The sequence below is a fragment of the Rhopilema esculentum genome, chromosome 19, assembly GCF_057945365.1.
Source record: "Rhopilema esculentum isolate cy_ngs chromosome 19, ASM5794536v1, whole genome shotgun sequence".
Lineage (NCBI taxonomy): Eukaryota > Metazoa > Cnidaria > Scyphozoa > Rhizostomeae > Rhizostomatidae > Rhopilema > Rhopilema esculentum.
The window spans coordinates 9,213,465-9,237,565 of NC_142833.1; the positions used below are offsets into that span (position 1 = coordinate 9,213,465).

Here is a 24,101-nt window from a genome sequence, read left to right on the forward strand (position 1 = left end):
CTCGAGTATTTTCAGTAGGCCATGTTTACACATCCAAAATGCAGATATAGAAAGTTGTCTACTGAATCAATGTAAATAATAGAGAAATGATAGAAATATACCTAAAAAAGTTAGTAAATAGATCAAATAATCAAACAGTATATAAACTGTTTGTTCTCTTTTTGTTTCATTTCCTACTGTTTTTTAAAGAAAGATACGCTCAAAAAAGATACGTGCCTGAACAAAAGCACTTCTTTTAGAGTTTTTGGTCAACTTTTGCTAAGCTGGAGATCTTTGAAAGGGCATTTCTATCATATGCAAGCAGCTCTTCGATTTTTTTGAAGCTTCGAGGCTAAAAATGCAGCTAGACCTCGCTTTATCTCTTTGCGTTCTGGAAATCCTCTACAGAAGACTTTTAAAGTCACACTTAATGTTACATGAAAAGTTGTGACTATAAGCAGAGCGTGACTCGAAACCGGGCTAAAATGAATAGCTTTTTATGTTTGGAATAAAGTGTTAATTGACGAGGAGTGACAATAAGAGGAGCCTACTTCAACCCCTTAAATAGCCACATCGATCAGCCACCAGGCTGAGTCCTCTTCTGCTTTTATAAGCGCCTTCTCGTGTAGGCTCCCAAAAAAGAAGCCTCAATTAAAAACTGTTTAATTAATAGGCCTCGAAGGGCTAATTTTTTCACCTCGAAATCAAAGGCCCTTCTCTCAGGTCGCCCAAGCCTCATTCGAGCGGGTCATTTTCTATTTGACCTTCATGTCTTTCAAATTTCACGCACCCCATTCACTGGCCCTTTTATTCTTAAGTTTATTTCCAAAGCTCTAGTCCATAACTTTGAGTTTTTACATAGATGAGGGATTTTTTTACCAAAAAATTTTCCCCTTCAAATATTTTCCTGGGTTTTGCAAAGTCACTTGTAAGGGGCCCACCGGGAAATCTCCCGGTGTGCCGCCTAGCCACAACGCCCCTGTGATAAGGTAAGACTTAATTTATATCTCTAACAAGTTTCCCCTGTATTCCTCTTTTCCAGCTATCAAAATCAAAACCTGGATGCCCTTCTATAAAAATATATTATGCAATGTTGAATTATTAAAATTTGCTAAGTGCTGGGACCAACTGGTTAGAATTTTTCACACTTCCACTTTGTCACCCCTTGTTGTTAACTCAAAGTATCAAAATTAATTGTTTGCACATCGAAAACGTAAAAATTTTAAAGTCTTACACCAGAAAGGCAAAAAGAGAACAGTTTTTGGCCGCAAGGATAAAAATCGGACCCAGGAGGAGCAATTTTGCAAAGAACGAGGCCAGTGTCAAAAAGAGACTAGGCACTTCAAATCAAACATGGCGGTGCATGTGAGAGCGAGCGATCTGTTCTACAAGATTGCCCAGAGCCTTAAAACATGCAGAAATTTCCGATTCATCTCATCGGCAAATTCAATTCCTGAGATGATAAAATCAAACTCTGAGATGTTTTCTGGTGAAATAGATACAAAATTTAGGGATTCAAAAGTTCAAAATTTGCTCACGCGACTAACAGAAAGGAGCCTCGAGCTTGACAAAGTTTTTAAACCACGACAGGAGACTCTCAAAGTTCCTACATATAAGTTGCTTTCAGATGAAGAGCTCTGTGAGGTTTGTTGTGTGTTTATGATTGTGATTTCGAACTTATTTCCTGAAAATCGTACATTGGTTTTGTGTGAAAATAAATGGAACAAAATTCTGCTTCATTTTCATTTGTATATGGTTGGCACTTGCTTGTACATTTGTATTAACTGTTTGTGTTATCACAAATAATCAGATGAAGAATAGATAAATCAAAATTCAAGCTTGGAAATTTTGTTTTTTCCTTAGCTAAATGCAGATCTGTAACGTGATGCAGATGGTATCTTAGCCATTTTTGCTTTTCTGTTAACATTATGAAAACACGTGCACAAAAAATGGTTTGCCCCTTGACTGAATACACAGGTTTCCCTCTTCCTCATCTATAATTAGAGATCCAAGTGTACAAAGTTTGATTTTGGTAACTGTTGTTTGTAGGAAGAGAAGAATATAAGAGAAAAAGCACTAAAACGATTGCAGATGCCTGATGTCAAATTTGAAAGGAAAGAAATAGATTTTGCTATCCAAAATGATCCTGAAATTGAAGGTCATGACGAGTCTAAGTTTATTTTCACAGATATCAGCACTAGCAAAAATGAGATGGTAAAAAAATATTTTTTCATCATTCAAATTTAATTTTCATCGTTCATTATTAGGTAATTTTGTTCAGATATTTTTCCTGTTCATTTTATTTTATTTAAGGTTTATTTTGAAATTACTGCAGGTTAAAATGCCATTATAAACTATTCGTAGGGGTAATTCAAAGAAACTCTTATCAAAATTTTCAAGAATAAGTGCCTAAATTATTGTTGTGGGTTGTCTGTTGAGAAATATCAGTTATCACAATCCAATTATTAGATTTTGGTGGATATATTAAAGTTAAATCAAAACCAGCAATCCTCTAACGTTTCATGCAGAATAGGCGTATTGTTGTCAGAGAACCAAATGGCATTCTCAGGGAAGCAACATGGGAGGAAAGAGAAAGAATGAATTATTTATATCTTCCTAAGAAAGGCCAAAGTTACCGGCTGCCACAAATGCTTACTGATCAGGATCTTCCAGTGAGTTTTTCTTTATTTCTTCAGTCCCATTCATGTTTTGAACCCAATTGTTTCACATTCTTGTTTTATATGTGTAACTTGGATTGCAAGTTCTGTTTGTGTACTTTTTAAGAGTGGCCTAACACAATGCGTGAATGTTTGTACTATAAGTTCTCAAAACTCTCAGTTGAAGTAAGAGTAAGAAATGTGCTGAGTACCTTATTGGGAGAAAGAAATCAGGGTAAATATATAAGTCAAAGAAAAAAATTAGTTGATGGGAAACTTTATCACTTTCAAAAATTGAGTCACTTTGCTCAAACCAAAATATTTGAAATAAATCACATACACTAAAATTTAAATTTTCAACAAGAAAACAATTTTGGTTAACAAGAAAATTTTCTTTTAAACTAACTATGACCTAAAAATGGTTAGTTTTTGAGGGCAGAAAAGGGTGTACAAATCAGAGAAAATACCAGTAAATGAAAATTGGGAAAATGTTAGTCACTTCTAAAAAATTTAATCATTTTTCCTTATCTTTTGTTTCCCAATATGGTTAATTTTTGGTTTTCCAGAGCTTGCAACAAAAGAGTTGAAAACTCTTAGAAGTTTCAGGTTGTATCTCCTTCCAGCCTGTTTGTGATAATGGGATTTTGTTTCAGGAGTTTTCATTGAACAGGCCTTATTATTCTATGACTTGCTCAACCTTGCTTGCTACAGTGTACATTTAAGAGTGCTAAATCTCTTTATGATTCATAGGGTTATTCTTTTGATTATCAGCATTTAACTCTTGTTCACTTGTGGCACTGAATAGTTGTTCAATCGTAATAGAGATTTGTTTTTCGAATAGAAGTTCCTTCAAAGGAGTCTTTACCATCCTTCTATTTGCTTTTTGATTTTTGGCCAGCACAATTTGAAACTGGTACTTATTGCATTTTGTCACCACAAGACTTGCAAAATGAACATTTATGAACTGATGGAAATAGCAGCAACGAATGATGAAAACATATAAATCAAGAAAGAAAGATCTATCCAAGTTTGCTCAATAATTCAATTCAAATTATCTTCTTGTTGCCACATATTGAATTGTATAGCAAATAATCTGCAATATTTCTTCCATTTGAAAAATTGAATGTAGAATGCCCAAAAGAGCTGTGTCACAAGGGACATCATGCATGGCAACATGCATGGCAATGTTTGCACACATGAAAGCAAATGCCATATCCCAAGTATATATTTTCTTGAATTGATTTCTGCTTTCTTTCTTGCTAAAGGTTGTTTTTGAGCAACTACGTCACGCTGATGTGCTTGATTTGGTCAGCATCCAGTGTCCTGATGACTCTCCTGATTATTTAAGGGTAAGAATCTGTTGTAGGGGTTAAGAGCCTGATTTCAAGCTGGATAATACAACAGCATGGCAATTGTCATTGTTTATGCAGAGACTGAATTCCAACAATTATGGCATGGTTAGGTACTCTTATGCAAAGTAGGGTGCATCCTTGATGGAAGTAGACCCTTTTTTACAATGGATTGTTTACTTTTGGACTTTGCCAATGTCCCCATTTAAAGCCCTCACCTCCTATTAGGAAATTCAAATTATATCGCTTGTTCCATGTATTTTTTAATCAACCAATGATCTGAATTGGATTACAGCATTTTTCCTGTTTTAGGTTCACAGAAGAACGTACCACGACTTAGAAGAAAGAGAAGCCTACAGTTTGCTGGAGTCAACAAGGCATTATGGTGGGATGGTTTATTACTTTGTAACCCAAAAGCGAGCAAAGGCGCTAATACTGCGGCTGGTGAGGGAAGATCGGTATGTCTATTCTCGGTATCATGGTGAAAAGGTGTTATCCACTCATGATTCATTGTTGGCTTTTACAACTGGACTTGGTCTATTTGAAATTTTGTTTTATCATTCATCATTATCGTTGTATCGTTTTTTCCTTTTTTTAAACTATTGTCATGGTTAACGGATCAATGATCCTGTTACTTTGATCGGTTATGTATTGAGATCCTATCATTACAGACTGGCCACAATATATTACAGGATATGTTGGATTCAAATTGACAAATAGAATGTATTTCCTAGTTGTAAGCACCTTAATGGACGGAAGAATAACGAATTTTCAAAAATGTCAAACTGTTCCAAATCTATGGAGCAATCCATAAGAGAAAACTATTGATGTTTACGTTGTACCATATTAAAGAATTTAAGGCAAGGATCACCATTGTATCTTATATGAGCTGTGTCTGTAACAAGATAGGCATGCTTGCAAAAATCGATGTAACAACCACTTTTAGCTTAACATTGTCACTTTCAAATCAAGGCTAAACTCTATAAATGGTATTTGGGTATCCCCGTATCACATTTACTCCAACAGTGACATTTTATAAATTGAAAAATATTTCCTCTGCCATTCCTGGGTATCATAATTTGTCTGTTATGATTTCCTGCTAACATATGCGATATTTTCTCCCATAGCCTCGATGACGCTGCTGATGTTGTGAGGTTGCATCACGTTTTGCATCCTGACACTGAACACGCGAAGGAGCACGGTAGTGATGATGTTGACTCTCATGACATAGTATTGGTAGGCCTATTTCTCATATTACCTTATATCGTCATGTCAAATAGAGCCTATGTACATATCGAATTGAAATTGCTTCTTTTAGATTAGAGTGAAATTTGTATCTATATCTTTTCTGAAATAACAGTTACGCTTTTAGTCCTTTGTTACTGAAAGGCAATCAATTTCATGTAGAAGTTCAAATAGTCATGGCCTTTGTATTATTGGCAATAATCTAGACGATTAAAAACTTTCATTTGAAGTGGGTGTGCACAAGAAATCTTTACTTTGATCAGATGAAGTAAACGAGACACAGTTTCTGGCTGTTCAGTTTTATCTGACTGCCAGCCTCCACTTGATTTCCTCTGACCTTCCACTGCAAATGCTCGACCATTTGCTGGCTAGGTTAACTCGGTTCAGTGACTGAGTGACTGGCTGCATTCTCCGATTCACTGATGCGTTCGTTTCCTTTTGCCGTATTTGTGCTAAAAGTGGAAACTTACATTTAATGGCAAATCATCAGGGGTTAGGTCCACAACAGAAGATCACTAAGAATCATGCTATAAAGTGATCAGTCAACAGAGATTGTTCTAATAATTCAAAGTATGAAGATAATCAGTCCATGAAAGTTAAACTAGAAGCTGCAGGTTTTTCTTTGTATCTTTCTCAGTCCTTCTCTTTTTCATTGCTTTCTTACGATTATCCTATAGTCTTTCGAAATCATTGTTTTTTCAACAGCTATTTTCATTCATTCATAAAGACTTTTGCATTGGTTTGCCCAGTCTTATTTATTTGTTTTGGTTCGTGTATTCAATATCATCTGGATCTCCTTCTAGGAATATGCACAAAAGGAAGGACTGAAAGAAATGATTGATTTATTAAAAAATGAAGGTTTGAGCAAGGAACGAATAGAGGTTTGATGTAAATAAATGTAAATGGTTATTATGAAATTTGGCAGAGGATAGAGAGCCATGTTGAATGAATTTTTCTTTGGTTTAGTCTAAATACATCAAACTTTTTTCCCTAATTATGTCTCGGCTATTTCTGGTACAGTTTCCATGATAATATCATAACAAAGTTTTCAAGCTACATTTATCATCAATGAGCTGGATCGTCTAGAAAGCCTAATTTTACATCACTATATATACTGGATAGTTGAAAATTTTAAATTTCATCTTACATAAAAGGATTTCTCCAAGATATTGCCTGCTTGTACGAATATTTAATAATGATATACGTTTGTGTCGTTACCCTTTTATTCCGTATTTGTCAATGTCAAACTCCCAAATTGATTGATGGCCGACGAATGAGCTCTGGAGAGTATATATTTGTATTGACAAAATTGCAACTGGATAAATTTTTAGTATTTCCAATTTTCTGATTGCCACATATTGAATTGTATAGCAAATAATCTGCAATATTTCTTCCATTTGAAAAATTGAATGTAGAATGCCCAAAAGAGCATTATTGCGATTTCTCATTGACGTTGTCTACGAAGAGCTTAACGCATTCTTGAGTTGACTTATAAAGTGTAAAAAAACGTAAGCGTTCAATTTCTTCTAAAGATCTCACTCAAATTTCATCGATGGTAATACTCACTGTGGATCTCAAGGAAGAGTTTCCGCAGAATGCCCTGTTTAAAAAAATATTTTCACCAATTCTGTAATGAGTTTTTACAGCCATGTATTTAACTACATTTTAAAAAGGTTTTTAGCAGTGAATTTAGAGGCAATCCAAATTTTGCTGATAATTTAACTAAAGGGATTCTGCACATTTGAAAGTTAATATTATATATAAATATGTTGACGCCTTTTTGGAGAATTCATTTTGCGTCATGGAATAATATTGTTTAGTTTCACCAACATCCTGAAAAAGTTAGAAAAAATAGGAATGTTTCAGTGTAAACTGAACGAGGGAAAAGGAAGCAGCAATCCAAAAAGGCGGCAAAGCATGTCTCTGCAGTGTATTTTTCTATTTAATTTCCTCTCCGATAGGATAAATTTTTTGGATATAGATATAGAAATATAAAATGGCCCCAACTTTAAAGAAAAGCTATCTTATTAGCAAAGCAGTGAACGCAGCTTACTAAAAGAACACACTGCCAGAAAGGACAGAAAAAATTCGACTTCAGTAGATACTGGATCCCCGCTCAAACAGCGTACGTTAAAGTGATGTCCACATCGAGCTTTTAAATGTTCTAAGAAGATCTGGAAGGCCAGTACTACAAAGAACCTTCCGACGGACGGTATTTTCAATTTTATTTTCAAATTTGTATGCCCGATTTTGCACCGGTTTTTCTGTGATCTCATTCGCCGGTATATCTTGCGTAAAGGGAATTTCCAAAGCTTTACAATTTGTAAGATGACACCCCGTCACTAAGGGAAGCCAGTGAAGTTTGGACTTATCCTCGCTGCTCGTTGTCTCTAGTTAACCTGAGAGGCACACACTCTATTCGTTTTGCAGATAATCAGCTTTGTGTTTACCAAGATTGAATTTTTAGATCAAAAACATTCATGGTGCATTATGTTATTCTGCTATTTTAGCCTGTAAAAATATCGAGGTTACATTGTTTTTAATGCAGAAAAATTGACTTTTTTCAGAAAATTTCGGACAATTTCTAATGGTTGTGGACAAAAAAACTCTTTAAATTATTACACTTTAAATAGCATGTTGCACCTTATAAAATTTATATAAGTTTATACATCAGTCGATTCTACATAAAAAGACACAAGTTTTCGAAGGGGTCCTCATTAGGAATCCCATTCTCTTAATGGGGATTATGCTCGTCACAACATTTTCCTTTTATAATCGCCGCCCTTAATATTTAGCTTTTTATGTAGCTTCCTTAGCTTAGCCTTTTGTAAAGAGCCAACGAGGTTTCTGACTGATCTTGAGTATTTCGGTTTATCTATGATTTCTCATCGTAAAATTGCTTCTTTAGCATGGTGTTAGCTAGGAAAATGACAGATACTTAAGTTTCTAACCATATATTTTGCAATTACTACCTCTTAATTACACAAGAGAAACTCAAAGGCATTCCGTATTTGCTCGATTATGACTAATAATTATTTTTGGCACGTTTTGCTGCGGTTTCTAATAAAGGGCGGCTTACAAACGAGGGCGGCTTATAAACGAGGACAGCTTATAAAATAGGTCAGCTTATAAACGAGGGCGGCTTATAAAATAGGGCAGCTTATAAACAAGGGCGGCTATAAAATAGGGCAGCTTTTAAACGAGGGCGGCTTATAAACAAGGGCGGCTATAAAATAGGGCAGCTGATAAACGAGGGCGGCTTATAAAATAGGGCAGCTTATAATCAAGGGCGGCTATAAAATAGGGCAGCTTTTAAACGAGGGCGGCTTATAAACGAGGGCGGCTTATAAACGAGGGCGGCTTATAAACGAGGGCGGCTTATAAACGAGAACGGCTTATAAACAAAGATAGCTTATAAACCAGGACGGCTTGTAAACGAGGGCAGCTTATAAACGAGGAAGGCTGACATTTTTCTACCCAAGTCCTGCCACGCTTTCCTGCTCCCTTAAAGCTGAGGATGATTATGTGGAAGATAAGGAAGAAATACTTCTGGGCGCTATTGATGATCCCATACTGGACGATATTGTCGGTTGAACTTATAATATCTATTTATTGGCTTAAGTACACAATCAAGTTTTTATCAGATTTCGCGTCCTTCATTTTAAACCAAGTATCTCTACATCGTTTTGTGGGCGCGGCTTATAATTAAGGGCGGCTTAGATTTTTTTATGAACCCAATTTTCTGCGGCTTATAATCGAGAACGGCTTATAAACAAAAGCGGTATATAATTGAATTTCTGCGGGGTACCTCAGGGAAGCTGTTTAGGGCCTGTACTGTTTGTTATTTAAATCAGTTCTTTATATGATGTCATTAGTCAACACCTTCCAAATATTCATGGCAATGTGGACGATCACCAGCTATACATATGGTTCAAACCAGAGCCTGCTTCCGAGAGAGAGTCTATTAAGGCCATGGAGATGTGTGTTTCTGGTGTTAGGAAATGGATGTTGGCTAACCGTCTCATGATCAACTGTTGTTGTTGTTCATGCATTCATCACTAGCAACTTGGATTACTGTAACTCTCTGTTTTATTGCATGCCAAAGCATCTTATTGAGCGACTGCAGCGTGTCCAAAATGCTGCTGCTCGTGTTGTGTTGCTACTACCTAAATTTGGCCATATAAGTACAGCCTTATTTGATCTGCACTGGCTTCCAGTCAAACAACGCATATGGTTTAAAATTATCCTGCTTACCTTCAAATGCTTGATAGGAAATGCACCTGTGTATTTACGGGACATGGTGGAGAGGTATGTGCCCCACATAATTCTCAGATCGAGTAATGCGCTGCTGTTAAAGTTCCTAGTTTAAAGAACAGAACATTAATTCACACTGGACGCGTCACGGCGCGGCGCGTCATGACGCTGACCAAATATGGTTAGCATTTTCGGCAGCTATGCGCACGCAGCGCGTTTTTTCAGCCACGCGTCACCGAGCGTCAAAGTTAAATTTATTTAACTTTGACGCTCGGTGACGCTTCAGAACAATAGAAAACCTAGAGAATAAACAAGGAGCCAGACGACATGACAGCCAGAAACGTAAACAAGGAGCTTCTGAAATAGGCCATTATAAAACTGTATTGCTTGTACGGTGAAGTATATTATGATGAGTCTCTCTGATTAAAGCATCGGGGGGCTAAATTCTGAAAGTGACAAAAATAAATCACATTTATTAGTTTATGATAAGTAACAGTGTTATTCGTGTTTAGAGTCTTTTCGATGATATAAAGTTGCCTCGTCGATGTTCAATTCAACAATGATATTGAGTCATTGTTTGTTCCGTTTTGGTAAAAAAATATTTCAATCACTCCCCGTTAAGCTTTCAATACCTTCCAAAGGTTTACTTCCGAGGGATTTAATACATGGAAATTTTGGGGAGTGTTGATAAAAATAAGCTGTTTAATTTTCCCTCGAATTTTGGCAGGAAGGGAAACCCCATGAATCCGTAAAGCCAAACGTTTTGCTAATTGTAGTAGACCTTCCAAATCTTTAATATCAATAAAAATTTCGGTTCTATAATGAATGCTTGAAGAGAATCGTCTTCCTGTCAAAACATTGGCCAACCTCTCGAACCGAAATGTCGACGAAACCGCACGAGACTTAGAATACCTCATTTTTTGGCCAAGATGCTGTTTTTGATATTTTAGCTTCAGATTACCGTTTCATTCGTTTCTGTAGGAAACTTAAATGTCCAGCTTGACTTTGCAATGCAAGGAATACAGTACAACTTGTCAATAATTTTGCAAGTTTGCTGTGAACAGCATTGGAAAACAGAAAACGCGCCGCTCGATGACGCATCGTGTGTGAATAGCATGAAGAAGTACATGACGCGACGCTCGATGACGCTCAGTGACGCGCCGCGCCGTGACGCGTCCAGTGTGAATTCAGCTTAACTGCTAGAACTTTTGCCTATGCTGCAGCTAGTCTTTGGAACCTTCTTCCGTTTGAAATTCGTTCTGTTGACAATTTTGATAATTTTAAATCGTCGTTAAAGACTCATTTATTAAAATTAGCTTATGATGTTATGTAATAGGTTTTAAGTTGTAAACTGTATAGAATATTGTATTATAATTATGCACTTTAATCATAATTATTGTTATTGTTATTATCGAATAAATGAGGTAAATCAATAAATGAAGCATTGATGTTGATGACATCATCATAAACTGAGTAATGTCAGTGATAAACATGGTCACATATGATATTAAGATGAAGTGTTGAACTCGAGGCTATCCAAACATCTGCCTTGAAGCCATTGAGAAATATGTAAGAGACTGGTAAACTGAAATCTTCATTAATATTATTGGTGATGCCCATAATGATAAAAATTGGGCAAGCCGTTAAAAGCGTCGTTCCAGAAAGAGTTCTTGCTTTTTTTTGATTTGGTTGATTTTGCTAAATAAAGTGAAAGTATGCAATGAAGGCTTTTGATAAAACGGCTTGAAAGACAATGGGACCTGAGGCACTGCAACGAGAAAGCATATTATTGGCCCTAATCTAGACATTTACCATCCAGGTAGATCCGGTAGAAGTCTATCGTACGCCTTGCAGTTGCCGATATTATTTTTGGATTTAAATCTCTGCTCTTTTCCCTGTTATTTTTAGGCATTATTTCTAAAAATCTACAAACCTTCTTCTGCTTACTTTTGCTTAAATATACAAACCCGATAAATTTTTGTTCGCCACTGACTTGGTTGAAAGTACCCTCTGGTGAAGATCTAAAGAAACAGAATTGAATCCAGGGATTTGCGTTTTTCTTTTGACTTGCTCCGACCTCATATCACAATCTTTATCATTGCAGCTCTTGAATGAGTCTGTTGCTATAGAAACCCGGTATGAAGTTTACCTCTAAAGTAAAATGATGCCACGGTAGATGCATAGATGTTAGTACAGTTGCGTATCCCACCTGCAATTCCTCGGGGAAGGAGCTATGCCTCTGCTTATCACATTCAAAAGGTCCCGTGGCCTTTATAACTTTGATCGTTGTTTTTGGTGACTCCATTGTCAGGGCTAGTCATCCCTATGATCTCAACCACCAAACAATAAATATCACGGGGTGATCTAATTATTTAATTATTGGTTCATCTTCAACTTTTTAATCAAGCGCTGCTCTAATAAAGCTGGACTGAGCCTTGCAAGCCGTCATCTTTAAAATGTTTTACATATTGCTAATTGAACATTTCTGTAGCAACATTCAATAAAACATTTCAAATTGTAGCGAAATGTAGATCAAAGTGACCTATATTGTAGTTAAAAGGTAGAAAAAGTATCCCTTTATTTTTAACTATTTTAAACCTAATTATTCAATGACTTTATATGGATCCACAATTTTATTATAACCGGGCATATAAGAGGTGATATTACAAAAACATTAGCAATAAACTGCAACCTGAGGCTTTTCCCATTTAACAAGATAAGAATGGATACTACTATATCGGTAGTGAAATCGCTACTGCTGTTGCAAATCAGCTAAAGGCATCGCTCCTTGAATGTAAACACAAATCAGCAAATTATTTCTTTGATTTTTTGTCCTGTACAAAGTATAAGTTAATGTTTGCAGAGGATCACTGCGACATCCGTGTAGTGATGGTCGCTTCGGAGACCTCTTTTTTGAAAGCCGCTGCGTAGGAACCTGTCGCGTTACAATCAATATCGTTCCCCCTGGTAGAAGGCAGTGGTGTCTGGAGATCTTTTGAACATTCATTGATCTTTTACAAGTGACCAGTGGGTACCTTTACTTGATCGATCAATCCTCTCTATTCATCTCGTTCTCAGCACTAATTCATTGTTCATCGAACTTCATTTTTTTCTCCACAATTAAAGCGTCTTCAATTAACCTGAATTGATATTTACATTTTTGAAGGGAGAAATTTATCTTCGTTTATGATGGTTATCTGTTCATTGGATTGAAAAGGTAAGTTTTTTCAAAGTAGCTTTTTTCGTGTTTGTAGCGTTTTGCTGTAATTCCTTATGCAAAAAGGGTCTGAGAATATAATGCATTCATTAGGCAACTGCTTTCTGCCAGACTTTTCCTGCCTTTCTTGGATAATTGTTTACTCTGCGTATGGCCTTGCAAAGGGTTTTTAGCACAGTACTCATAATTACTGCTTAGGGGAACAAGATTCATTTATCAGCTCGGCATACCCAGTCATAGTTTCGTTAGGTAGCTTTGTAGTGAAAGGAACCCGATGTACAATATATGTTTATATATTAGGATTCGATCAAACGTGTATGTAAACACATGTAGCGCTTGTTGTTATTATGAACGGCACTTGAAGAAGCTGCCTTCGCGTACATGATAATGCAATACCCGATAAAGACATTGTCAGTCATTGCCATTTCCATAAAAAAGTTAGGAATAAAGCACAGTAGATCTATGTGTCGAAAAACAGTAAGGTTTATGCCCATGGAGAAAGGCTGGAGCTTAATATTCGCCGTAATGATAGAAAGTTGCATTTTTGCTCATTTGAACTTTCTGCACTAGAAAAATTGCTGTATACCAAAGAGGTCTTGTTTCTCCTTTAACACCCATCCTTCCATATCTGATAGAATAGATTAAAGATTTTAAATATAAATAGTTCAAAATAAATTCGGCTTTGTTTTTTTAATAATTCAAATGAAAAATTGAATCCGCTGAAGGCGCTTTGAAAATTTTTCAACTATCGAAAGCAGCATTTTTCCACTTTTGCCACCAAATCTATTTGAGGAAGGGTTTTTTATTTTGTTTCTAAGACAGAGGAATAGTTGTGAAGAACCCAGGACTGCCCTTTCTGATTGCCAAGACTTAACAGGTTTTGTGGTAATACATTGGACCTATTTCAGTTTGAAAGCTAGTGAAACCAAGTGACGTTGTGAGAGAAAAGGTAGAGGGGGAGAAAAGGAAATTTTGCAAAAATTCCGACAAAACTGGGAAATTTCCGAATTTCTCGAAATTTAGTGCTCTCCCAACCACTGCGCTCCTGTGTATTCTATAAATTTTTTAATGTGAAGAGAGAAATTTTATGGCATGTACAGTAAATTACAGCTGATTACGTAACGCGTTCTTCTGTCTGACCTAGAACGTCAAAGTACCAGTGCAGGGAATGCATCACACCTGCGACCCACCTTTCTCATTGTGCTTGGTATTATATTAAAATTGGTATAAAGCATTTTCTTACCTGAAAGCCATAGCTTTCTCCACTTGACTTTTTGATTTGATTTCTTGCAGGGTGACGTCGACAAAAGCAAGTAGCAAAAACCAGCCATAAAGAAACATGGCACCCCTGTCATATGTTGCAACATTGTTCATTGCAACTTTGCTTTTAGGCTATGGGTTATGTAAGTATTTTTGTTCTAAATTTTCTCTTTAACAATTAGTTTTCTGTGACTAGATCTACGTCATATGCAATGACATCTGGACTCATTGCTGCACTTTCTATATTTTGCTTGTAAGCCTGCTAAGACCTTTCGCGTACTTGCCTGATTGAAGGCATAATTAATAAACGACGCTGAATTTTTCATTGTTTTTGCCTTTATGGGTTTGCTGCATATCATGACTCCCATGCATTTACTCCCACTGTTACTTCCGGTAAATTTTTCTCTGGGAGAACTTAGGGTAGAATTTTTTTATTATCAGCTAAGCCAAGAAAATTTGCAAAAAGAGATATACGAAAGTTGAATAAGCGCCAAGAAATTATGCCACAAAATGCGTTTTATAATCCTGGTTCAGCTGAAGTTTCAAGATTATCGTTTGAAGACCAAAATGCTGAGCAAGATAACAGGTTTTATCAGAGTGCGAACAGCGATGCTTCAACTGGGCTCTTCAATGGTTATCAAGGAAATGAAGAAGCCTCAAGAGGGGCGGACCAGTATGGAAATGGAAAGGAGGCAATGCAAGTACAGCAAGGATTTTTAGATCAAAGCGAGGTACAACGACCGAGTGCTGAATACGTAGATAACCGTCCTATTGCTGACAGTATGGTCGAGGAGGCGAAATCATACGAAACAACGGCGGGCCTGAACCAGGCAGGGAATTCGAAGCTAGGTGTCAATCCATTCGAAATGCCTGCTGGTTATCCGGATCAAGATGGATACAAGAAATCAACTGTTACCAAACAGAATTTGCCGCTGAACGAGCCCCATCCAGGTAAAACGAGTCTAATAAGATTTTGAAAGTGTGTTGGTAGAAGCTTCGAAATATTCTCTTTTTAGTTAAGTCACAAATGTAGATATTATATAAGGTATTTTTTTTAAGATATCGTTTTCTCTCTTGGACCTCCAACTAGGTGAGAGGCTATTTCTTCTTCCCACGTCAATTTTGGTCCGCATCTGGATACAAATTTTCATCTTACATTCAACCATTATCCGATGTTTATACTCTGAAAAGTGTCTGACAAAAAGTACCTCAGTATATTTCCACTGTTCCTTGCTATACCAGAACTATTAAGAAAATGCAACGTCTATGTTATTCCTTCATTCATTCGTTCATTTATTCATTTGGTTATTTATTCATTTATTTGTTCATTCGTTCATTCTTTCATTCATTCACCTTTTTCTATTTTTCAAAAAGTTTAAAAGGCAAGCACGCAAACTTTAAAATAACCTTTTCATTTTAGAGGGTGCGCATAAACACGTGACTGACAATGCCATTTTGACTCACGAAAATGACACGTGGTATGGAGTGAGTAGATACCCACCAACACGGAAGGCAGCCCAAGGTTCAGTTAACAATACCTCAAACACTCCACAGCCAGCTGGATCATCTGTCGTGGCTGGCCTCTCAATGCCGCCGAATGCGCAGCCTTCGCAGTATAAGGTTTCCGTAACGGGAAATCAGAACAAGGATGGGTACTTATCAACTTCCCAAGTGCAAGCCACATATCCGATAGGCCAGCTGCCATCGTATCCACAAGCCACTGCTTACTACCAGAACGCGGCCGTGCCTAGCACAAATAAGACAAACAACGATATCAAAACGGGAACTTCGAAAGTTCAGTACCTTTTCCCTCCTCCACAGAATATATATGACACAACCAACGCAGCGCAGCAAGATAAATTGCCTAAGCAGAAACCAGAGCTAGCACCTGTAACTGACACACTTGATTTAAAGCTGGAGAAGCGCCCTCTGACGGCACCCCTGACTCCCAAGCCAGCTCAAGCAGTTGTTGCACAGGCGCCAGCCCCGGCACCGGCGCCAGCTATTGCACCAGCGCCAGCCCCAGCACTGGCTTCAGCCCCAGCACCTGTTCCAGTTGCTGCACCAGCATATGTTCCAGTTGCTGCACCGGCATATGTTCCAGTTGCTGCACCAGCATCTGTTCCAGTTGTTGCACCATCGCCACCCCCCGCACCACAGAAGGTTCCATCAGCCAAAAACTACCCAATTGACTTGATTTTGTTGAATCAACCGAAACAGGCCAGCTCCAGTTCTTCAAAAGAAAATCACCAACTAGCTTCGGTGACCCTAACCAAGCCAATGGCACAGCAAAGTCAGCCTGGAACCTCTACCTTGCCGTCTGCAGCTCAAACAAGACCAAGCGAATCAAAGCCAGCCCCATCCGTAGCAAGACCAGTTGTGGCAGAATCGAAACCGGAGCAACCACAAGCCGGATCTGCTACGCAACAGCAAATCCAGAACAGCCAAGCAGGTGCGTTTTTTGCCAACATTTGATTATTGATTGATGCTTGAAGTATGATCCATCTTTGCATCATCTGTCTAAGTAACCAGAATTTAACATTCTTCTTAACTGGCAAAATATGCGTTGCTACAAGCATTGCCTTCAACTTGGATAGCATTTTTTATTCCGTATTGCCAAGTAAATTAGTTCAATCAATGTTAGAAAGTAGTAAGTCAGGAAACTTGAAGGTTTTTTGAGATTGTGATGTTTTTTAACGTGAAGGTGCATTTCTTACCAGGCGTAGCACAAGCCGATGATTCACGCTGTGTAGAGTATCCTTTGTCAAGGTGTGGCGAGGAATGGCTAAAGAAAAACTGTCAAATCAGATGCAAAGGTATTCATTGATTCGTATTCATCTTATGAATCAAATGCTGACATTCATGTAGTATGGCGTCAATCATATCGTTTAGTCATTCTTTTAAATGCTATGGTCTTCCTCAAAAAACGAAGGAGCCGTCAATTTATGAGCTTTGCATCAATTTACAATCATCCCACCGATTTAAAATTCCTAAGCATTCAGGGAAAGGTATTAGATTGAAGCTGAAAAGACAAATAATAAAATGTTGTGTATATGTTATTATAACTCGTGTGTCGACAAAAATCAGCTTGTTTCTGCTGACAATGTTTCTTGTTTAATTAATCACGGTCTTGCGTTAATAGTTAAATCCGTAGCAAGTTCCTGACATAGAAAAAAATAATGGCTGAATTCTTCTGAGTTCTCTTTATGTACAATGTTTAATACAGCTATCGATACCATGTGTTTGATCGACATTTTGTAATGTGTTCTTAAATCTGTTGCAATATTAAAAATGTACCAAATGTAAACACCGAAGCAATATTGATAGCAGCCTTTACTATTTCAGGACAAAACACTACGTGCACAGTGCCTTCTAATGGTGGCACTGGCAACAACGGTTGCTGCTCATTTCCTTTCATTTACAACGGGCAGCCGTACTACTCCTGCATTATGAACCCCGGACAAGTATACTGGTGTGGAACTACCCTCAATTTTGATAAAGATCGATTATGGGGATACTGCGCAGGTATGTCTGTGTCATCAGAGTCCTGTTTCTGACATCAAATTGTACTCCAATGGCTATTAATTCATTTTTTTCTTCATCGTTATTAAGAATGTGTGTCCTACTCATATTCTTCTTCTCAAGTTTCCTTATACGACCAAAGCACACGAAGACTTCCCATTAGGATAACTTCCAATGTATGTTCTCGATCTTTCGCTAATAAGTCTGTTTTTACAGGGTGCCCATATTACCCATGTCCAGCGCTCACAACAACAACAGCCCCATACACAACTGCAAGTACCGCATATACAACGCAGACTCCTTTAACTACAGCAAAAAGCACAACAGGAAGCCTGGTAACAACCAAACCTCCAGCGACAACAGCTCCATCCACAAGCACTGCGCCGCCTACAACAACAGCGCCACCTACAACAACAGCGCCACCTACCACAACAGCGCCACCCACAACAACAGCGCCACCTACAACAACAGCACCGCCTTCCACAACAGCGCCACCTACAACAACACAACCGTCAACAACAACCTACTCCACTAGACAACCGACCACCAAAGAAACAACCAAGTCACCAAAGACCACAGCACCTTCCCCAACCGTAACTCCTGCTACCATCGGTAATTTCCTTCATCCTCTGTAATCATGTGGACAACACTGCTTAATTCTTTGATCATACCTAAATCCGTTGAAGTTGCCTGCCCACGAGGTTGACTTATTCTTTGCAATTGCATTATTACGTAAATGAATGTACACTAGGGTATCAAAAGTACTGCACCACTTTGTTCAAAATGGCGACATTTTTGGTCAACTTTTTGACAATCAAAGACATTTGAATAAACGAATTGGGTGAATAGAGCGTATTTTATAGCAAATTTTGGCGGGAAAAATTTCAAAATTTTGTTGAAAATTTCTAACTAGAAAGTTTAATTAGAAATATTTAAATTACGCAAAAAATCTCAAGATGTAGACCATGCCCACGGGAGGGAATTTGTCAAATGAGAGGTAAGTCGCTATAAAATGAAAGACATGAAAATTGATGCCGAGCAAGATATTGGAATTCAAAAATGTTAAAAAACGTTATTTGGTGTTAATTTTTAAGCAAGTGCTCGAAATAGCTTGAAGTTTTAATTGATGGCCGTTTCACGTCCGACCCATTCCAATTCGTCACTTAAGAAAACAATTAATTTGCATAACAACATCTTTCGATCTTTTATACGCCATTTTTCCTCCTTCGAGGTCGTGCAATACTTTTGATAGGGTAGTGTATAAAGAGACTAGCAAAAGATTCAATCCTTCTATATTTTATGAACAGGTTGCGGAACTTGGTCAGAATGGACGAATTGTGACAAGACTTGCGGTGGGGGACAAAAGTACAGATATAGAAACTGCACAAAGGCCGTCCTTGTCAATGAAGTCGAGTATGAAACTCAGCCATGCAATACGAACGCCTGTTCTATGGGTGAGTGGCAGCTCCTATCAACAAAAAAATTTTGTAGAAACATATGCAAAAGATCTCTTAATTGTATATAGCTGAAAACTTGCGTTATCGCAGGTGAAGGTAGATTTTGCTACTATATAATTTTTATATCTAACTTATGTTTCCACGAGAAGAACACCACTTAAATCTGTGTATTTTTTTAGAATGTGGAAACTGGACCCAATGGAGTGAATGCTCTGCCACTTGCGGTTATGGATTCCAGCAGCGATTTAGAAATTGCAGTATGAATGGGGAAATTAAAGTTTTTATTGATCGGAAGCAATGTTACATGGCAGACTGCCCCGCTGGTAGGTGGCTTTTGTAATCATAAAGTGTACAGAACCTCTTTGCCGTGCGCCATTTACGTGAGATGTATAGCTGATCAACACAATTAGCCATTTGTAATCAGTCTTCTTTACAATTGTGGCTAGCGACCTACCTCTCCAGCCTAATAGACTAAGAAACTTTATAGTTCCTTTTTGCATCCTCAACTTGCAAAATTTCTTCTGTTTCCATCATTCATTGTGACGTCATTACTCCTCGCTCCCTTCATAATTTTCCGCTAAAGCCATGCGGATATTTACCGATAAAATGTTGGTTTTTCTTTCATTCTATTTTCTGTTTATATAGATTGCAAACCGTGGACTGCGTGGTCAGAATGCAGCAAAAGTTGCGGTAAAGGTAGTCAAGCTAGATACAGAAACTGCAGCTTGACTGACGGCATCAGATCGTTCTCAAGAGTATTCTACGAGCAAAGAATTTGCAATCCTGACCCTTGTCCGCCAGGTAAGAAATGGAAGCAAATCTCAAAATGCTCTAGCTGTTTTGCCCTTAACCTTGTTTAGATTTCATTGCATGTTGTAAAGTTAAGCTGGTTGAATAGTCTTGATATTGTTAAGAGATTAAGGCCCCTCTGCCGAAAGGCTGAAAGGTTTTTTCGTCGCGCAAGTATCGAGATGTTTGCCCAACGATTTACTCGGCATTTGTTTTCTCAAAGGATTTGATTATTTTCTAAGGCCAAACAATTGTTTGAATCGTCGGTCGTTAGACAAAATCAAGACTCTTTTAGAGAACTTTCTGCGAACACCTCCGAAACAAGTAGTAAAGTACCAAGTCTCGCCCCTAGGGATAAGTAATAAGGTATGTGCCAGTAAGGTATGTGCCAGTAAGGTATGTGTCAGTAAGGTATGTGCCAGTAAGGTATGTGCCAGTTGCAGTAGTGACATTGAAGCATGTAAATCCTTTTAGATTGTAATCAATGGTCAGCTTGGACGGCCTGCACAAAGTCATGTGGGGAAGGGACGCAATACAGATACACAAATTGCAAATTGGACAATGGAGACAATATGACGTATTATGACCACCGCGTGTGCAACACCCAAGACTGTCCGCCAGGTGGGAGCGTACTGTAATGCTTTTTATGACTTTCCGCAATATGAGATTATCAATATGACATTTAGTCAAAACAAGACAGGATATAGGACTTTTTTATCTTAACACGTGATGCGATAGGCATGTGAAAGAGGTCTACTGGTGCAAAGAGCAGCAATCAGTATATGATAAAATAAAATAAAAATAGCCATCCATAGGAATATGAATAATTATTAAAGAATGGGAAAACATTTGGTGCTCCAAATTCAGTTCGTTTGATTCTGCTTGTAGGCTGCTTTTGCTTTCTGGGAACAATTATTACTGTTCTTTGAATAGATTTTGAATAGAAATGAAATTCTATATGTTCGTCAATTTTATTTTAATAGTTTGCGGAATATGGGGAAAATGGTCTGAATGCACAAAAACTTGCGGAGGAGGATCACAGCATCGTGTAAGAAACTGCTCGATAGATAGCCATGGCAAAACGACAAAGTTTAGCGAAGGCGAAGTGCAAGAGTGCAACACGCAGCCTTGTCAACCAAGTACGTGATGCTTGTCACAGCTTGTTTATTCAATCTCTTTACTTGCTGACTTCCTATTGTTTTATACGGAATAGTCTATTTTCAATGTTCTATTAAAGCTGCCATCGTGTAACTGGGCTGGGTTCTCTTTTGAAAATTCTTTGCAAAGTCAATACATCACTTGGAAGCCTACAAAGGCCTTTTTAATTATTTAGCTTAAGTGAAACACGTTTTCATTTCTTTCGCCTCTCTCACTCGGTTTCTTTGTCTCATTTTTATTAACTGAAACAATTTTGCAGAAATAAAGTGCAATGAATGGGGAGCCTGGACTGAGTGTTCTGCGACCTGCAACGGTGGTGACAGAATGCGTGTAAAGGAATGTCACAGCGAGGATGGAATCAAGTTTTACCAGCCTGAAATCGAGACTTGTAATGCTAAGCAGTGCGATAGAGGTGCGTTCTACGCATGTTCTTTGCACTAGAACGAAATAGACCGGCTATGATTTTTCAGTATCCTGATTATGTCACGTCACACGATCATGGTTTTCCCCTACAGTGTCCAAGCGTCATTCGACAGATATTTTATCTAAGATGTACAATGCTTGTTAAATTCACTTGAAACACGGCTTGAGTCGTATTCTTATATTTTTCATTTTTCCTCTCGAATACTTTTACTTTTGCTTCTCTGTTCCTCATAATTTAGCAAACTAACATTTTCCAAAGAATTTGACATGGAATGTTGACGCAATTGTTTTGAAACAATTGACCGTGATTGTGTGTTATATTAAAGTGGATTCGATAATCATGTTGGTATTGTGGCCTGTATTAACAAACGAGGAAATGAAAATATTTCTTGCTTTTTCGCTCATATATGATTCAATGTAGAATGTTAATCTTTGTGACGCTTGTCATTTTTTAAGTTTTATTTCCCTCAATAAGATTATTTTAAAGAACCATCATTTCCGAGTTTTATCATGAAATAGCTACTATTGTCCTGGCTCTCTCATCTATAATGTTTTTAACGGCTGCTCACTTATTTTTTAGTATGTGGTGAATGGTCCGCCTTCACAGCATGTTCTAAGTCATGCGGGGGCGGTTTTTCAGAAAGATGGAGGACCTGTGATGGCAAGGTAGAGGAAGATAGTGTTTCTTGTAACACATTCCCGTGCATAACTACGACTTCGCCTCCAACGACACCCACACCCTCTCCAACAGGTTTGTTCAATTTTTATTGCATTTTTCTCGGCTGAACTATTTGATAACAGTTGTTGCATTTTATGAAGGGAAATTCTGTTTTTTAAGCAAAGTGCAATCCGCAAAGCGCAATAAGCAAAGCAAAGTATTCACGTTAACTATTTTATTAAAGTTGCAAAGTAGCTATTACCCCCCCCCCTGTCATTAGAAGGCCCTCCAGATTGAAAGGGTGCTTTGAACTTTTTTTGCTTAGAGATTTTTCATTTGAATCTCGCTTCTGAAACTTTTATAATTGCATAAAGAAACAAACATTCTTTATCAAGCTTAAAAAAGTTCTGGCGATAAAAGCAAATTTTAATAAATGGGTAGAATGCTCAGACAGATATGATAAAGCAAGTTCTGTTGCTCATTGTAGTAAGCGTTCTCTGTCATAATATTTATATATCTATTTTCGTCTTCTGCTTTTTTAGTTTGCTCAGTTTGGTCAAATTGGTCTGAATGCTCCGCTACATGCAATGGGCTGCAATCAAGAATAAGGCATTGCAAAAACAGCACCCATGAACACGACGAGCTGCAAGCAAGACCTTGTAACACATTGCCTTGTCCCGGTGAGTTATTTTTAAGCTTAGCGTGTAAAAGAGAAACTTAACACATTGAATATTGCTTTGGCTATCACTAAATCTTTCGCAAAACACTAAATACAAACGCAAAACACATTTAAGCCTACTACAAATGCCGAAGCACTGTTTGTAACCATTCAATCCGATTTATTTTCAATATTACAAAGCTAGCAAAGGCCCCGTGAGCTCTACTGCCTGCTTACTAACTTGAACTTACCTATTAGGAAATGCCACCACACCAACAACTGCTCCTTCGACGCCGCCATCAACTACGACTCCGCCACCAACTACGCCTTCTACACCAAAAATGACCACTACTGCTTCAACACCAAATATAACCACTGTACCTACGACGACCCCTCTTCCCGGTAAGTGAAGTCTCAGTAATTTACACTATTTTTATACAATAATTTCTTTTCGATTTGGTCACCTTTATAATGCGCAGTTGATTGTTCAAGCACCTCTTGGTTGGGAAGCCAACAAAGCAAGATAATTGATAACCGATTTCGAACGCGTCGGAAAAACCAAAAGTATGAGATGAACTAAACATTTTAGCAAAATTGACTTCAGATAACGTTTGAAAACCGTTTGAACGTTTGATATTTTGCGTCATTTAATGGGAGGGTTGATATGAACAGTAATACATCGTGGCAGCAAAAGCATTGTCTAGTTAGCAAAATACGCAAATTGTACTACAACGCTTCAAGAATTCACCCCACATGACTAGACCAATCATCTCAATACTATTTCTATCAACAATCTGATGAGATCGCAGAATCGGGCTCTCTTTCGAAAGTTTTAGTCATCCGCGTTATTTCTTGTTTCATAAACTTTCGAGTTGTTTTCAGATCATTTATCGTCAAAACATACTATTTATATTCTTTTCGCTAGCAGCCTCGAATCTGTGAAAGCTTCCTTGCTAATCTCTTGATATCCTCCATCACTGCAGAATGCACCGAGTGGTCAAAGTGGTCGAAATGCTCGCTTTCCTGCGGAGGAGGATATCAAGAGCGGTTCAGGACGTGCTCCCATTTTGAACAAGAGATTGAAAGCCGAATTTGTAATAAACAGCCTTGCCCCCCTTCTACAACCACACCACCAAGTACGATATAACACAACCCTAAGATTTTCTTGCTTTTTTTATCATAGGTGCACCTATCTGATGGTGCATATGTCATTATCACTCCGCTCCCAGTCCTAGCTTATGTTTGCACGATCACCGCCACGTTTTGCTCTAATAAGAATATTCAATGATGGCCAATAGTCTAATGTGCTCATCCACAACAAAAGTCTAATGTGCTCGCAATGTATTTCTTTCTAAACTTCCAGCCAGCTGTTCTGTTATTCAAATAATTAAAGTTCAATTCCAACTTGCACATAGTTTAAAAGTCATTAAAATATTCCCTTGTTTTTTAAATAGAATAATAGCGGATAGGATCTT

The 24,101-nt window shown here is 37.8% G+C and overlaps 2 protein-coding genes across 4 annotated transcripts in view; both read left to right on the forward strand.

The window, feature by feature from the left end:
* The first annotated feature begins 1,299 nt into the window (after nt 1-1,299).
* On the forward strand, nt 1,300-6,176 carry LOC148958022 (small ribosomal subunit protein mS22-like). The gene is made up of 7 exons (XM_089113965.1): nt 1,300-1,623; nt 2,029-2,193; nt 2,508-2,651; nt 3,902-3,985; nt 4,298-4,443; nt 5,113-5,221; nt 6,034-6,176. The coding sequence occupies exons 1-7, from the start codon at nt 1,333-1,335 to the stop codon at nt 6,115-6,117; spliced, it is 1,023 nt and encodes a 340-aa protein (XP_088970091.1). The 5' UTR covers nt 1,300-1,332; the 3' UTR covers nt 6,118-6,176.
* A 5,522-nt stretch (nt 6,177-11,698) lies between these two features.
* LOC148958023 (uncharacterized) overlaps nt 11,699-24,101 on the forward strand; it is a 43,956-nt gene continuing 31,553 nt past the window's right edge. The window contains exons 1-17 of one of the 3 annotated variants that reach the window (XM_089113962.1): nt 11,699-12,701; nt 13,995-14,104; nt 14,403-14,912; nt 15,382-16,413; nt 16,682-16,777; nt 17,307-17,486; nt 17,700-18,095; nt 18,791-18,937; nt 19,120-19,263; nt 19,586-19,741; nt 20,204-20,350; nt 20,713-20,868; nt 21,147-21,299; nt 21,891-22,061; nt 22,511-22,648; nt 22,885-23,028; nt 23,610-23,762. In XM_089113962.1, the coding sequence (XP_088970088.1) occupies nt 14,041-14,104; nt 14,403-14,912; nt 15,382-16,413; nt 16,682-16,777; nt 17,307-17,486; nt 17,700-18,095; nt 18,791-18,937; nt 19,120-19,263; nt 19,586-19,741; nt 20,204-20,350; nt 20,713-20,868; nt 21,147-21,299; nt 21,891-22,061; nt 22,511-22,648; nt 22,885-23,028; nt 23,610-23,762 (3,787 nt within the window). In that variant the 5' untranslated portion in view covers nt 11,699-12,701; nt 13,995-14,040. The remainder of the gene's footprint in view (nt 12,702-13,994; nt 14,105-14,402; nt 14,913-15,381; nt 16,414-16,681; nt 16,778-17,306; nt 17,487-17,699; nt 18,096-18,790; nt 18,938-19,119; nt 19,264-19,585; nt 19,742-20,203; nt 20,351-20,712; nt 20,869-21,146; nt 21,300-21,890; nt 22,062-22,510; nt 22,649-22,884; nt 23,029-23,609; nt 23,763-24,101) is intronic. The other 2 variants (XM_089113964.1, XM_089113963.1) reach the window with 2 other exon arrangements.